The 16,116-nt window shown below is 48.2% G+C and overlaps 1 protein-coding gene across 1 annotated transcript in view; it reads left to right on the forward strand.

Annotated features, from left to right (window-relative positions):
- The window catches only part of LOC109880010 (reversion-inducing cysteine-rich protein with Kazal motifs-like), a 90,955-nt gene that overhangs the window by 13,848 nt on the left and 60,991 nt on the right, over positions 1-16,116 (forward strand). Inside the window, exon 2 of the mRNA XM_031796852.1 lies at positions 15,719-15,777. Within this exon, the coding sequence (XP_031652712.1) occupies positions 15,719-15,777 (59 nt within the window). The remainder of the gene's footprint in view (positions 1-15,718; positions 15,778-16,116) is intronic.

The following is a 16,116-nucleotide window of genomic DNA, read 5'->3' on the forward strand; positions in this document are numbered from 1 at the left end:
TGAAGCCCACAGAAAACCTAGAAACAACTTTCATCGGACCGTAGGAAGGTAGTGAGCAAAAAATGCAGCCATCTTTGGCCGGCCAGCATCAACACACACTCCAACTGTCAGAACCCGGATTCACAAAACATCTCCGAGCAAGAGTGCTGATCTCAGATCAGGTTTATTATGATCTAAAAGGCAAAACTGATCCTAGATCAGCACTCATATCCTGAGATGCTATGTGAATACAGGCCCATACATACAGTAAGCTAAGCAAAGAAAACAGCTGAATAAAGCAACTGAACCAACCACGGCCCCGGCCAGCCCACAAGAGAAAGACAGACACAACACTGGCCTGTCTCAGTCTGGCTGGTGCCAAGACTCCAGCATCAAACAGATCGGTGGTGTTGACCGAGGGGTTTTACTCCAACCGCACAGGGCCACATAGCTACTGTACTCACCCACACATTACAGAGGCCTGGGTGAGCAACAGAGCCATAGAAATACAATACAGGCTTTGGTAGCGTTTCAAATGGGGACTTTTTACAGGTGCCATGTTGGCACCTAAAGACATACATTCTGGCATGAATGTCAATTGGATTGTTATTGTCAATTGAACTCTATCTATAGGCCTGGGTGAGACTAGTTAATGTAGCTGTAGTGGCTTAAAGATGGACGTCTCACACTGCATGTCTATCAGCGTTTAATTCTACATATTTTACATATTTGTCAAAATGACTCTTGGTCAGAGGTTTGTAATTTTCTCAGTGGGCCCTAATACTGTACTATTGTAGTACCTGTTTACCTCCTTCCTCCCTCCTCCCTCCTCACTCCCTCCTCCCTCTCTCCTTCCTCCCTCCTCACTCCCTCTCTCCTTCCTCCCTCTCTCCTCCCTCTCTCCTTCCTCTCTCCTCACTCCCTCCTTCCTCCCTCCTCACTCCCTCCTTCCTCCCTCCTTCCTCCCTCCTCACTGCCTCTCTCCTCCCTCTCTCCTTCCTCTCTCCTCACTCCCTCCTTCCTCCCTCCTCACTCCCTCCTTCCTCCCTCCTCACTCTCTCCTCCCTCTCTCCTCCCTCTCTCCTTCCTCCCTCCTCACTCCCTCCTTCCTCCCTCCTCACTCCCTCCTTCCTCCCTCCTCACTCCCTCCTCCCTCTCTCCTTCCTCCTCCTTCTTCCCTTCTTATGCCCTTTTTCCTCCCCTTTCCTCTCTCCTTATTCCCTACGTACTACCCTTTCCTCTCTCCTTATTCCCTCCGTACTCCCCCTTCCTATCTCCTTCCTCTCTCCTTTCTCCCTCTGTCCTTCCTCCCTCCTTACTCTCTCCTTCCTATCTCCTTCCTCCCTCCTTCCTCTCTCCTTCCTCCCTCCTTCCTCTCTCCTTCCTCTCTCCTTCCTCTCATCCTTCCTTCTAAAGCCTTTGTTATTAGCCACCAGTGTGTGCATTGTATACTTGGAATGTCAGTATGCATCTGCTATGAGTGCTCAGTCTTGTGATCTTTCAGGACAGTCATACGGTACATCTCCCTTTTTTATATCCGTTGCCGAGACAGGAAATGGGATGGCTATGCCTTGGCAGATTTGTCTCCGTCCCGCTGAAGAAAGCGGCGTGTCTGACATGATCGATTCCCACCCCATAACATCTGCAAATCTGTGACAAATAAACTTTGATTTTGATTTGAGGAGAAGTAAAGGGCATCACACAGGGAGAAGAAGGACCTGAAGTATCGCACACTTCACACACACCGACAGATGGGTTTGTAGGAGAAACGTGGTGTACTGCACACACTTTCTCTCTCTCACATTAACCTTCGCACACACACACACACACACACACACACACACACACACACACACACACACACACACACACACACACACACACACACACACACACACACACACAGCCTGCATGGCCAGCAGTATGTTTCTCAGTCCCAGTGACCTGTTGAGTACCAGTCAAGGGTTCACTTCTCAGGCCTTTCCAGCATGAGGACACAAGGACAGAGCAGATTTTCCCAAACTAGACCCCCTAGCTCTCCTAAACCTGCCACAACATAGAGTTAGCTACATGTCTGTCACCCACCCAACCTAGATGACCACCCCTTCAAATACTTTTCAACAGTCACACCCCTTCCTTTGTGTTTCTTTAGCCCTCGATGAGGACCCCTGATTACCCACCCTACCACCCCAAACCAGCTCATCCCAGATGACGACCCCTGATCACCCACCCTACCACCCCAAACCAGCTCATCCCAGATGACGACCCCTGATTACCCACCCTACCACCCCAAACCAACTCATCCCAGATGAGGACCCCTGATTACCCACCCTACCACCCCAAACCAACTCATCCCAGATGAGGAACACTGATTACCCACCCTACCACCCCAAACCAACTCATCCCAGATGAGGGACCATGGTTACCCACCCTACCACCCAAACCAACTCATCCCAGATGAGGAACACTGATTACCCTTCCTACCACCCAAACCAACTCATCCCAGATGAGGACCCCTGATTACCCACCCTACTACCCACCCTACCGCCCCAAACCAACTCATCCCAGATGAGGAACCCTGATTACCCACCCTACTACCCACCCTACCACCCCAAACCAACTCATCCCAGATGAGGAACACTGATTACCCACCCTACCACCCAAACCAACTCATCCCAGATGAGGAACCCTGATTACCCACCCTACTACCCACCCTACTGCCCCAAACCAACTCATCCCAGATGAGGAACCCTGATTACCCACCCTACTACCCACCCTACCACCCCATACCAACTCATCCCAGATGAGAGACCATGGTTACCCACCCTACCGCCCCAGACCAACTCATCCCAGATGAGGGAGCATGTGGGTCCCCTCTGTCCTCCTGATTACCCACCCTACCACCCCAAACCAACTCATCCGTTATCTCCTGGAGTTGAAGATAACTGTGTGTGTGTGTGTGTGTGTGTGTGTGTGTGTGTGTGTGTGTGTGTGTGTGTGTGTGTGTGTCAAATTTAAATACATTTTTATTGCTCACATACATGTGTTTAGCAGATGTTATTGCGGGTGTGGTGAAATGCTTGTGCTTCTAGCTCCGACAGTGCAGTAATATCTAACAAGTGATATCTAACAGTTTCACAACATATAGCCAAAATGCACGTAAATCTAAGTAAGGACAGGATTAAGAATATATATACATATATGTCAGAGCAGCATTGGACTAAGATACAGTAGAATAGTATAGAGTACAGTATATACATATGAGATGGGATCTTTCCCTTGATCCTAACTAATCTCCCAGTCCCTGCCGCTGAAAAACATCTCCACATCATGATGCTGCCACCACCATGCTTCACTGTATGGATGGTGCCAGATTTCCACCAGACGTGACGCTTGGCATTCAGGCCAATGAGTTCAATCTTGGTTTCCTCAGACCAGAGAATCTTGTTTCTCATGGTCTGAGAGTCCTTTAAGTGCCTGTTGACAAACTCCAAGCGTGCTGTCATGTGCCTTTTACTGAGGAGTGGCTTCTGTCTGGCCACTCTACCATAAAGGCCTGATTGGTGGAGTGCTGCAGAAATGGTTGTGCTTCTGGAAGGTTCTCCTATCTCCTTAGTCACTCTGACAGAGCTATAGAATTCCTCTATCAGGTTCTCCCCCTATTGCTCAGTTTGGCAGGGTGGCCAGCTCAAAGAAGAGTCTTGAAGGTTCCAAACTCCTTCTATTGAAGAATGATGGACGCTACTGTCCAAATCATGTCCAATCATTTGAATTTACCAAAGGTGGACTCCAATCAAGTTGTATAAACATCTCAAGGATGATAATTGGAAACTCAACTTCGAGTCTCATAGCAAAGGGTCTGAATACTTACAGTACCAGTCAAAAGTTTGGACACACCTACTCATTCCAGGGTTAAGACATCAAAATGATGAAATAACACATATGGAATCATGTATCGTATCGAACTCAAATCGTACTACAACGGCTCCGACACTCGTCGGATGTGGCAGGCCATGCAAACTATTATGAACTACAAAGGGAAGCCCAGCCGAGAGCTGCCCAGTGACACGACCCTACCAGACGAGCTAAATAGCTTCTATGCTCGCTTCGAGGGAAATAACACTGTAACATGCATGAGAGCATCAGCTGTTACAGACGACTGTGTGATCACGTATTTCGCAGCCGATGTGCGTAAGATCTTCAAACAGGTCAACATTCATAAGGCCGCAGGGCTAGACGGATTACCTGTACGTGTACACTGTGCTGACCAGCTGGCAAGTGTCTTAACTGAATATTTTTTTATTTTTTTTTACCCATTTTTCTCCCCTATTTCATGGTATCCAATTGTTTAGTAGCTACTTTATTAGCTATCTTGTCTCATCGCTACAACTCCCGTATGGGCTCGGGAGAGACGAAGGTTGAAAGTCATGCTTCCTCCAATACACAACCCAACCAAGACGCACTGCTTCTTAACACAGTGCCATCCAACCGGAAGCCAACTGCTTCTTAACACAGCGTGCATCCAACCCGGAAGTGTGTCGGAGGAAACACCGTGCACCTGGCAAGTTTGGTTAGCGCACTGCGCCCGGCCCGCCACAGGAGTCGCTGGTGCGCGATGAGACAAGGATTTCCCTACCGGCCAAACCCTCCCTAACCCGGATGACGCTAGGACAATTGTGCGTCGCCCCACGGTCCTCCCGGTCGTGGCCGGTTACAACAGAGCCTGGGCGCGAACCCAGAGTCTCTGGTGGCACAGCTGGCGCTGCAGTACAGTGCCCTTAACCACTGCGCCACCCGGGAGGCCTTAACTGACATTTTCAACCCTGTCTGAGTCTGTAATACTTCTATCAATGTAATTGTCTGCATCAATTCCAATCCCCCATATCAAATATATATTTTTAAATACATGTTTTTCCTTATTTTTTTCCTCCCTAACCCCCTCCCCTAATTGAAGTAAAATAATGGAGAACAATACTTATGCTTCTACGTTCAGCTTTTACATACTATATGCCTTTTACGGACACGGTATATTTTACATGAGTTATGTTTTTCAATTTGTTTTAGTCCCACCCTTCTGCTCCCCTCAACCCCTCCCATCTATCTTTGAACACTATCTGGTTTTGATTTGTAATGGTCCCATTCATCCCAATGGAAACATCCCAATGGAAACATCCCAATGGAAACATCCCGATGGAAACATCCCAAAGGAAACATCCCCAAAGGAAACATCCCAAAGGAAACATCCCCAAAGGAAACATCCCAAAGGAAACATCCCAAAGAAAACATCCCCAAAGGAAACATCCCAAAGGAAACATCCCAATGGAAACATCTGAATGGAAACATCCCAAAGGAAACATCCCAATGGAAACATCCCAAAGGAAACATCCCAATGGAAACATCCCAAAGGAAACATCCCAAAGGAAACATCCCAAAGGAAACATCCCCAAAGGAAACATCCCCAAAGGAAACATCCCAATGGAAACATCCCTATGGAAACATCCCAATGGAAACATCCCTATGGAAACATCCCAATGGAAACATCCCAAAGGAAACATCCCAATGGAAACATCCCTATGGAAACATCCCAAAGGAAACATCCCAAAGGAAACATCCCCAAAGGAAACATCCATATGGAAACATCCCAATGGAAACATCCCAATGGAAACATCCCAATGGAAACATCCCAAAGGAAACATCCCAATGGAAACATCCCTATGGAAACATCCCAAAGGAAACATCCCAAAGGAAACATCCCCAAAGGAAACATCCCTATGGAAACATCCCAATGGAAACATCCCAATGGAAACATCCCAATGGAAACATCCCAATGGAAACATCCCAATGGAAACATCCCAATGGAAACATCCCTATGGAAACATCCCAATGTAAACAAAGGTCACAAGGTCTCAAAAAAGAGAAAGCACAACAATGCTGGAGCAGAACTAGTGCCGTTGCCATGGCTTTTATCAACTGCCTGCCGTTGGCAATGGGTCTTTTTTTTGGGGCCTCGTCTGAATGTCTCGCGTTCCTCTCTCTCTGGGGCTTGGAGCACAAAGGGGTCAGGCGAACGTCCATACGGGTACGGGAGGAGGACTGGAGGCTAAACAATCCGCTGCATCATGTCAGTTGTGTCATTTAAAATGGCAGCTCGTTTAGAAAGAGTAGTGCTGCCTGGCGGACGCCACAGTACAGGCTACAGCAGGGCTGCTCTGAGCGGATCGGCTGAGGCTCGGCCCCTTCCTTCCGGCTGGTGCTTCTAGGCTGCTAGCGGTCGGTGGATGTCCGTCCCTGCCCTATACAGCACATCCTGCCTCCCTCCTCTCCCTCTGGAAGCTTGCTAGATTCTCTTCCATTCTCTCTTATCACCTCTTCCCTCTGTCCAAAAAGATTTGCCATGTTTACATGTTTACAACCCCCCCCCCCCCCATCTCCTCTTCTCTGGGAATAGCATCTCTGGCTGTGAGTCAGTTGAGACAGGAAGTTGAGACAGGAAATGGGTAACACTCCTCCACTGTCTATTTCCCCTCTTTCCTCTCCTCTCCTGGACTGGGGAGGACACAGAGTCACAGACACACAGAGTCACAGACACACACGGAGCCAGGGTGCCCAGTGAACCCATGGAGTCAGGGAGCAGAGGCCTGTTCTTCCTTACCACAACACAACGTCAGTCGGGCCAGAATGGAATCCAGAGGCTGTTGTGGCTGCTCCCTCCGTGTGGCTGCTCCCTCCGTTGTGGCTGCTCCCTCCGTTGTGGCTGCTCCCTCCGTTGTGGCTTCTCCCCCCGTTGTGGCTGCTCCCTCCGTTGTGGCTGCTCCCTCCGTTGTGGCTGCTCCCTCCGTTGTGGCTGCTCCCTCCGTGTGGCTGCTCCCTCCGTTGTGGCTGCTCCCTCCGTTGTGGCTGCTCCCTCCGTTGTGGCTGCTCCCTCCGTTGTGGCTGCTCCCTCCGTGTGGCTGCTCCCTCCGTTGTGGCTGCTCCCTCCGTTGTGGCTGCTCCCTCCGTGTGGCTGCTCCCTCCGTTGTGGCTGCTCCCTCCGTTGTGGCTGCTCCCTCCGTGTGGCTGCTCCCTCCGTTGTGGCTGCTCCCTCCGTTGTGGCTGCTCCCTCCGTGTGGCTGCTCCCTCCGTTGTGGCTGCTCCCTCCGTGTGGAAGCCACGGGGCCACAGGGTTCCACGGCCCCATATTGTAAACTGTCCCTCCCTCCCTTTTTCTGCTTCTCATTCGTGTTTGATCAGCTTTGCAGGGGATGTTAAGTGCCGACCCTTTTCATTTTTTTTGCCTTAATTCCCGGCCAGTTCCTTTTCTCTCTCTATCTTTCTCTATCCAAATATATCCAAGTCTATCCAAATCTCTGGATGTCAAATGCTGCCTTTTCGCGTAACTCACGCAAGAGAGGGAAGCTGGGTTAATATGTTTGTTCCCTTTGCTGCAAACAACTTCCGTGTGTAGTAGTTTGAGGAGCAGGCGGGAGGTGACGGGGGAGGCAGGGAGGCTGCCTTCCCCTTCTGTGTGATGGGTCCAGAGGGACTGATCCGAAGGGGGGGGCTGGTTGGTTAAGTTAGCGTGGGAGTGGTGCATTAAAATAGGGGTGGGGTAAGTGTGTGTACTGAGAGAGAGAGAGAGCGTTTGGGGGGAGGGGCTTAACGAGGGGGATTCCTTTGATGTGGGTTGTGTGGCATTATTACTATTCCACTGAAAACAGGGGCACGGTAGCAGGGCTAGCTCAAAGTGCTAGCACATGTTAACGGGTTCACTATGACAAGATTCACAGAGAAAGAGGTGGAGAGAGAGAGAGGGAGATCGATTGAGAGAGAGGGAGATAGAGAGAAGGCAAGTCAGGGAGATAGCGAGAGAGAGTGTTTGAGACGCCTAGCACTCTGAATCACTAAAAGGGGCCCTTAGGTCGAGAGTGGCTGGAGAGTTGTTGTTGTTTTTATCGCACTGCTTTGCTTTATCTTGGCCGGGTCGCAGTTATAAATGAGAACTTGTTCTCAACTGGCCTACCTGGTTAAATAAAAAATTAAATGAAAAGGACAGAGTTCTTCCTCCAATGACAGACTATCTCTGTCCAAGACCACTGCATCGCTAATCCACTTTACCGCACTATATTGATCATAGTGATTCAGGAGTAACATTAAAACAGAATAATATGCCAAAACAACATTAGACAACAATACAGAAAACGCTCAGATTTTACTGTGCCAGACCACTGACTCAGAGGACTCCTTTATGAGCCCTTCCTTTATAGTAGAATCCTCATTCAAGTTTCTGAAGACGGTTGACATCTAGTGGAAGCCGTAGGAAGTGCAACCACATCCATATCTCAATGTGTATTCGGTATGTCCCACTTCCTGGTTGCATTTTTCTCAGGTTTTCGCCTGCCATATGAGTTCTGTTATACTCACAGACATCATTCAAACATTTTTGGAAACTTCAGAGTGTTTTCTATCCAATACTAATAATAATATGCATATATTAGCATCTGGGACTGAGTAGGAGGCAGTTCACTCTGGGCACGTTATTCATCCAAAATTGAAAATGCTGCCCCCTATCCCAAAAGAGTTTAAGCATCCTAAACAATGCCACAGATTCAGTTTGTGAAAAAGAATAAACTTGAAGGCAAAAAAGACAAGTATGATGTATGATGATTATAGGCTACTAAAGACAGCGACTTACCTCTGTGCCACAGAGTTTTGATGAAAACAGAAGAAATAAAATCTATCTGAGAATCACTCGCCGCTATTTATTGACCAGCAGATGTCACTAATGTGCATTGTGAGAGGATAATGAAGCTCCGAGTAATGAAGCGTTTTTTCAGCACAGTTTGGTGAAAGCTCCAAAGCCTTCAGATAGCCTCAGTTTCCCATCACTATGAATCAGTGGTTCCCAATTCTCTCCTTAGGGACCCACAGCCGTTCCAGAGCCAGCGCACCTGATTCAACTTGTCAATTAACACAATAATAAAAATGATATACAATATAATATGGATAACCAGGATTTTTTTTACCTGTATAGTTCTTTATAAGGTCATCTGTAGAAACTTTTTGATTGAGAAATTCTAGAAGTACCATTCTAGAATGTTTTAAAAAGTCTATATAGCCCCCAAAATGGTTGTAATGATAGAGGAACCCTTGTTGGTGCCAAATAGAACCATTTGTTTTTAGTGTCTAGTGAGTTTAAACCAACATGAATCAGGCCTGGGCCTGGTTTGTTTGTGGTGCGGTTTGGCGCTAAGCTGTTAGCCAAGCGCCCCTCGTAACATTCATGTCTTCCTCTTTGTGGTGCGGTTTGGCGCTAAGCTGTTAGCCAAGCGCCCCTCGTAACATTCATGTCTTCCTCTTTGTGGTGCGGTTTGGCGCTAAGCTGTTAGCCAAGCGCCCCTCGTAACATTCATGTCTTCCTCTTTGTGGTGCGGTTTGGCGCTAAGCTGTTAGCCAAGCGCCCCTCGTAACATTCATGTCTTCCTCTTTGTGGTGCGGTTTGGCGCTAAGTTGTTAGCCAAGCGCCCCTCTTAACATTCATGTCTTCCTCTTTGTGGTGCGGTTTGGCGCTAAGCTGTTAGCCAAGCGCCCCTCGTAACATTCATGTCTTCCTCTTTGTGGTGCGGTTTGGCGCTAAGCTGTTAGCCAAGCGCCCCTCGTAACATTCATGTCTTCCTCTTTGTGGTGCGGTTTGGCGCTAAGCTGTTAGCCAAGCGCCCCTCGTAACATTCATGTCTTCCTCTTTGGTGTGTGTCACGCTGGGACTTTGTGTTTACTCACAGGCCTTTATAGCCTCCTAATGAATATAGTGATGTTACAAGCCAATGGAAACCATCGTAGCAACATGATAACTGCTTTTGTTTAGTGTAGCCTATCAAACAGGCTCTCTCACCTCAGAACAACAACAATGAGACTGACAATTGTTTTGTGGTAGGCTACGCAGAGAGAACACTGATGCAGTTAGACACTCTCCCTCTCTCGCGCGCGCCTGCGCTCTCACTCTCACTCTCTATCTCTCTCTGTCGATTTCTCTCTCTCTCTCACCCTCTCACTCTCTCTCTCTCTCTCTCTCTCTCATTCTCTCTCTCTCTCTCTCTCTCTCTCTCTCTCTCTCTCTCTCTCTCTCTCTGTCTCTCTGTCTCTCTGTCTCTCTGTCTCTCTGTCTCACTCTCTCACCCTCTCACTCTCTCACCCTCTCACTCTCTCACACATACACATGCATACATAGGCACACAAATAAATATCTATATACTCTCTCTCTTACACACTAACATGCAGGCGTAACGCACTATGCTTTCTGTTATGTTTTGGTCACCCATCTACACACAATACCCCATAATGACATCACAATACCCCATAATGACATCACAATACCCCATAATGACAAAGTGAAAATATGATTTGAGATATTATGGTAAATGTATTAAATATTAAATACAGAAATATCTCATTTACATAAGTGTTCACACCCCTAAGTCAATCAATGTTACTATCACATTTGGCAGCGATTACAGCTGTGAGTCTTTCTGGGTAAGTCTCTTAAGAGCTTTGCACACCTAGGTTGTACAATATTTGCAAATTGTTCTTTTAAAAATGTTCAAGCTCTGTCAAGTTGGTTGTTCATCATTGCTAGACAATCATTTTCAGGTCTTGCCACAGAATTTCAAGTCGATTTAAGTCAAAACTGTAACTCGGCCACTCAGGAACATTCAATGTCTTGGTAAGCAACTCCAGTGTAGATGTGGCCTTGTGTTTAAGGTTATTGTCCTGCTGAAAGGTGAATTTGTCTCCCGGTGTCTGTTGGAAAGCAGACTGAACCAGGATTTCCTCTAGGGTTTTTGCCTGTGCTTAGGTCCATTCCATTTATTTTTATCCTTGAAAATATTGAACATTTTATCCTTGAAAATATGAGGAGTGGTACTCAGTGATGTGTTGTGTTGGATTTGCCTCAAAAATAATGTTTGTATTCAGGAATATTTGGAATACCAGAGCACCCACTGACCAGAGCACCCACTGACCAGAGCACCCACTGACCAGAGCATCCACTGACCAGAGCATCCACTGACCAGAGCACCCACTGACCAGAGCATCCACTGACCAGAGCATCCACTGACCAGAGCACCCACTGACCAGAGCACCCACTGACCAGAGCATCCACTGACCAGAACACACCCTCTGACCAGAGCACCCACTGACCAGAGCACCCACTGACCAGAGCATCCACTGACCAGAACACACCCTCTGACCAGAGCACCCACTGACCAGAGCACCCACTGACCAGAGCACCCACTGACCAGAGCACCCACTGACCAGAGCATCCACTGACCAGAACACACCCTCTGACCAGAGCACCCACTGACCAGAGCACCCACTGACCAGAGCACCCACTGACCATAGCACCCACTGACCAGAGCATCCACTGACCAGAACACACCCTCTGACCAGAGCACCCACTGACCAGAGCACCCACTGACCAGAGCACCCACTGACCAGAACACACCCTCTGACCAGAGCACCCACTGACCAGAACACACCCTCTGACCAGAGCACCCACTGACCAGAGCACCCACTGACCAGAGCACCCACTGACCAGAACACACCCTCTGACCAGAGCACCCACTGACCAGAGCACCCACTGACCAGAGCACCCATGGGAACGGCCATTTGTATTGTTTATATGGTATTGTAGTTTTAACAAACAAAATATATACAGTATATAAGAATAAAACAAATATGTTTTAAAAGTCTAGCGAACCTACCGGTCGGTTCCAAGAGGAAGAAGCATCTACTTTATGTTTTCCGATAGAAACACCATTCTCCATGCACTGTAATTTACAACTTGATAAGAGCTAGGTAAATGAGTCATGAACAAGGGGATTGTAAATATAAATAATGACACTTGTTTTAGATATATTTGACCTTATAATCACTGGAGAAAAATGTGAAACCAGTCATATGGCAACAAACTGAAGCAGTGAAGTTGATAAAATGCTGTGCCATTATGCAGTATTTAAATAATACATCCTTTTAACTTGCAGGGTTGGGTACTCTCAAATGTCTTAATTATAGGCTACCGACTTTCTATGTTTCCTATTTCTATCTTATGCAACGGGTGGGTCTAATCCTGAATGGTAATTTGTAAAAACCGCATTCCAGCCGGTGTCTATTCCACAAATTACCACCGGCTAAATCTATGACATTAAATTGCCTATTTACTCTGTTCCATCTGACTGTGCAATTCACTGTCTCATCAGCCCAGCCAGGCAATGTATAAACTTGATCTCCATTTTAAAAAGCATCTAGACATTATCTCACATTTCTTTTAGACTAACGTTTAGTTTCCAACAGTGGAGATTTGTTTAAAACCTTTCTGTCTGTCTCTCCGACATTTGCAACATTGTTTCGATATTCAAATTTGATCTCCAGCTGTCTCATAGTAATGAACGTGTCACGAGTCGGGACGAGACAGACAGGCAAACAGCGTTTCTCAGCTGGCATCTGTCTGGTCCAGCGATGGGGGGGTTTGTGCCCTTAGGCGACGTTGTTGCCGGTGATGTCTGGTGAGGACCTGCCTTACAACAGGCCTACAAGCCCTCAGTCCAGCCTCTCTCAGCCTATTGTGGACAGTCTGAGCACTGATGGAGGGATTGTGCGTTCTTGATGTACCTCAGGCAGTTGTTGTTGCCATCCTGTACCTGTCCCGCAGGTGTAATGTTCGGATGTACTGATCCTGTGCAGGTGTTGTTACACGTGGTCTGCCACTGCGAGGACGATCAGCTGTCCGTCCTGTCTCCCTGTATCGCTGTCTTAGGCGTCTCACAGTACGGACATTGCAATTTATTGCCCTGGCCACATCTGCAGTCCTCATGCTTCCTTGCAGCATGCCTAAGACCAAAGGACAGATTTCCACTGGTATAATGTCCATCTTGTTTCTTGTCCCAAGCAAGTCTCTTCTTATTATTGGTGTCCTTTAGTCCTTCATTCTCCTCTGAACAGTTGATGTTGAGATGTGTCTGTTACTTGAACTCTGTGAAGCATTTATTTGGGCTATAATTTCTGAGGCTGGTAACTCTAATGAACTTATCCTCTGCGGCAGAGGTAACTCTGGGTCTTCCTTTCCTGTGGCGGTCCTCATGAGAGACAGTTTTATCATAGCTCTTGATAGTCTTTGCAACTGCACTTAAAGAAACTTTTAAAGTTCTTGACATGTTTGTCGTTGACTGACCTTTATGTCTTCTAGTAAAGATGGATTTCTCTTTACTTATTTGAACTGTTCTTGCTAAAATAGGGAGTTGGTATTTAGGGCTATCTTCTGTATACCAACCCTACCTTGTCACAACACAAATGATTGGCTCAAATGCATTGGGAAGGAAAGAAATTCCAACTTTACAAGGCACACCTGTTAATTGAAATGCATTCCAGGTGACTACCTCATGAAGCTGGTTGAGAGAATGCCAAGAGTGTGCAAAGCTGTCATCAAGGCAAAGGGTGTGTAACGGTCTGAGTGTAGTGGGTGAGGAGTCAGGCGCAGGAAGCAGAGAGTTCAGGGGAGTGCTATTTTAATGCACAGAGAAAAGGCAAACATAAGCCATCCCTCACGAAAACACAGGGCGTTATGAACAAACAAATGCCCCAAACAGGGGGACTTAAACTGTCCAGAAAAAACCCACAAAATGGGAAAACACAAAACCCATAGACGTGCACACAAGTACACCAAACAGATGGTCACAATAATTAATCCTGCACAAGGAACCAGGCGGGCCGGCTGACTAATAAAGCCTTACTACCTAACTCAAAAGAGGTGCACACAATCAACACATAAGGAGGGGGAGGAAATAATCAGTGGCAGCTAGTAGGCCGGCGACGACGACCGCCGAGTGCCACCCGAACGGGAAGGGGAGTGTCCTTCGGTCGGAGTCGTGACAGGGTGGCTATTTGAAGAATCTCAAATATTAAATATATTTTGATTTGTTCAACACTTTTTTGGTTACTTCATGATTCCATATCAAATCAAATCAAATGTTATTTGTCACAAACACATGGTTAGCAGATGTTAATGCGAGTGTAGCGAAATGCTTGTGCTTCTAGTTCCGACAATGCAGTAATAACCAACGAGTAATCTAACCTAACAATTCCACAACTACTACCTTATACACACAACTGTAAAGGGATAAAGAATATGTACATAAAGATATATGAATGAGTGATGGTACAGAACGGCATAGGCAAGATTGCGGAGCTTCCAGAGGCCTGCAAAGGCCAAATCGAGCTCCATACCGCAATTTTGCAACAATGTAGAGGGCTTTGTATAGTTCCGCATTGACATGATTGGTTGACGTAGGTGAGGGTGGGAGGTCCTGTATAGACACAAACTCACTACCTTGACAACTTTTTTGACAACACCTCCGCAAAGCGCAAGAAGTGTGGATGTCCTGACGTCTGCAGAGGCCATGTCACCGTAAATGCTGTACGACCAATGCAGATGTCAGTTTGACCATGCAGTGCCTTTTACTCCTCTCTCACCCCCCCTCTCTCTCCCCCTCTCTTGCTCTATCTGTCCCCCCCTCCCTCTCTCTCCCCCTCTCTTGCTCTATCTGTCCCCCCCTCTCTCTCCCCTCTCTTGCTCTATCTGTCCCCCCCTCTCTCTCCCCTCTCTTGCTCTATCTGTCCCCCCTCTCTCTCCCCCTCTCTTGCTCTATCTGTCCCCCCCTCTCTCTCCCCCTCTCTTGCTCTATCTGTCCCCCCCTCTCTCCCCCTCTCTTGCTCTATCTGTCCCCCCCCTCTCTCTATCTGTCCCCCCCTCTCTCTCTCCCCCTCTCTTGCTCTATCTGTCCCCCCTCTCTCTCCCCCTCTCTTGCTCTATCTGTCCCCCCCTCTCTCTCCCCCTCTCTTGCTCTATCTGTCCCCCCCTCTCTCTCCCCTCTCTTGATCTATCTGTCCCCCCCTCTCTCTCCCCCTCTCTTACTCTATCTGTCCCCTCTCTCTCCCCCTCTCTTGCTCTATCTGTCCCCCCATCTCTCTCTCCCCCTCTCTTGCTCTATCTGTCCCCCCCTCTCTCTATCTGTCCCCCCTCTCTCTCTCCCCCTCTCTTGCTCTATCTGTCCCCCCTCTCTCTCCCCCTCTCTTGCTCTATCTGTCCCCCCCTCTCTCTCCCCCTCTCTTGCTCTATCTGTCCCCCCCCTCTCTCTCTATATCTGTCCCCCCCCCTCTCTCTCTCTCCCTCTCTTGCTCTATCTGTCCCCCCCTCTCTCTCTCTCTATCTGTCCCCCCCCTCTCTCTCTCCCCCCTCTCTTGCTCTATCTGTCCCCCCCCCTCTCTCTCTCCCCCTCTCTTGCTCTATCTGTCCCCCCCCTCTCTCTCCCCCTCTCTTGCTCTATCTGTCCCCCCCCCTCTCTCTCTCTCTATCTGTCCCCCCTCTCTCTCTCCCCCTCTCTTGCTCTATCTGTCCCCCCCTCTCTCTCTCTCTATCTGTCCCCCCCCCCTCTCTCTCCCCCTCTCTTGCTCTATCTGTCCCCCCCCTCTCTCTCTCTCTGTCCCCCTCTCTCTCTCTCTCCCCTCTCTTGCTCTATCTGTCCCCCCCCTCTCTCTCCCCCTCTCTTGCTCTATCTGTCCCCCCCCCCCTCTCTCTCTCTATCTGTCCCCCCCTCTCTCTCTCTCTCCTCCCCTCTCTTGCTCTATCTGTCCCCCCCTCTCTCTCCCCCTCTCTTGCTCTATCTGTCCCCCCCCCTCTCTCTCTCTGTCTGTCTGTGTTTTTCCTCCACAGATTCCTCCTGCTGCCACCATGCTGAGGAGCTCTCACCATGTTGGGAAGCATGCGATCAGGTAAGGGAGGCCACAGACTGAAAACACAGACAGACAGACAGACACACAGACAGACAGACAGACAGTTAATTAATTAGAGTGAAAGAGCCCCAGAACGATGGTCTCAGTATTATTTGTAGCTGGGCAGTCTATGTGATGAATTGTAGCAATGAGAGCTTGAATAAAAGTTCTCCCTGTCTCCCATTTGAGCTAAGAGCAGTTAAAGGGTCTCTCTGATGCCCCCCCCCCCCCCCCCCCCACTCTCTCAATTCAATTCAAGGGGCTTTATTGGCATGGGAAAAATATGTTAACATTGCCAAAGCAAGTAGATAATATACAAAAGTGAAAAATCTCTCTCTC

The sequence above is a fragment of the Oncorhynchus kisutch genome, linkage group LG18 (assembly GCF_002021735.2).
Source record: "Oncorhynchus kisutch isolate 150728-3 linkage group LG18, Okis_V2, whole genome shotgun sequence".
In the NCBI taxonomy this organism is placed as follows: domain Eukaryota; kingdom Metazoa; phylum Chordata; class Actinopteri; order Salmoniformes; family Salmonidae; genus Oncorhynchus; species Oncorhynchus kisutch.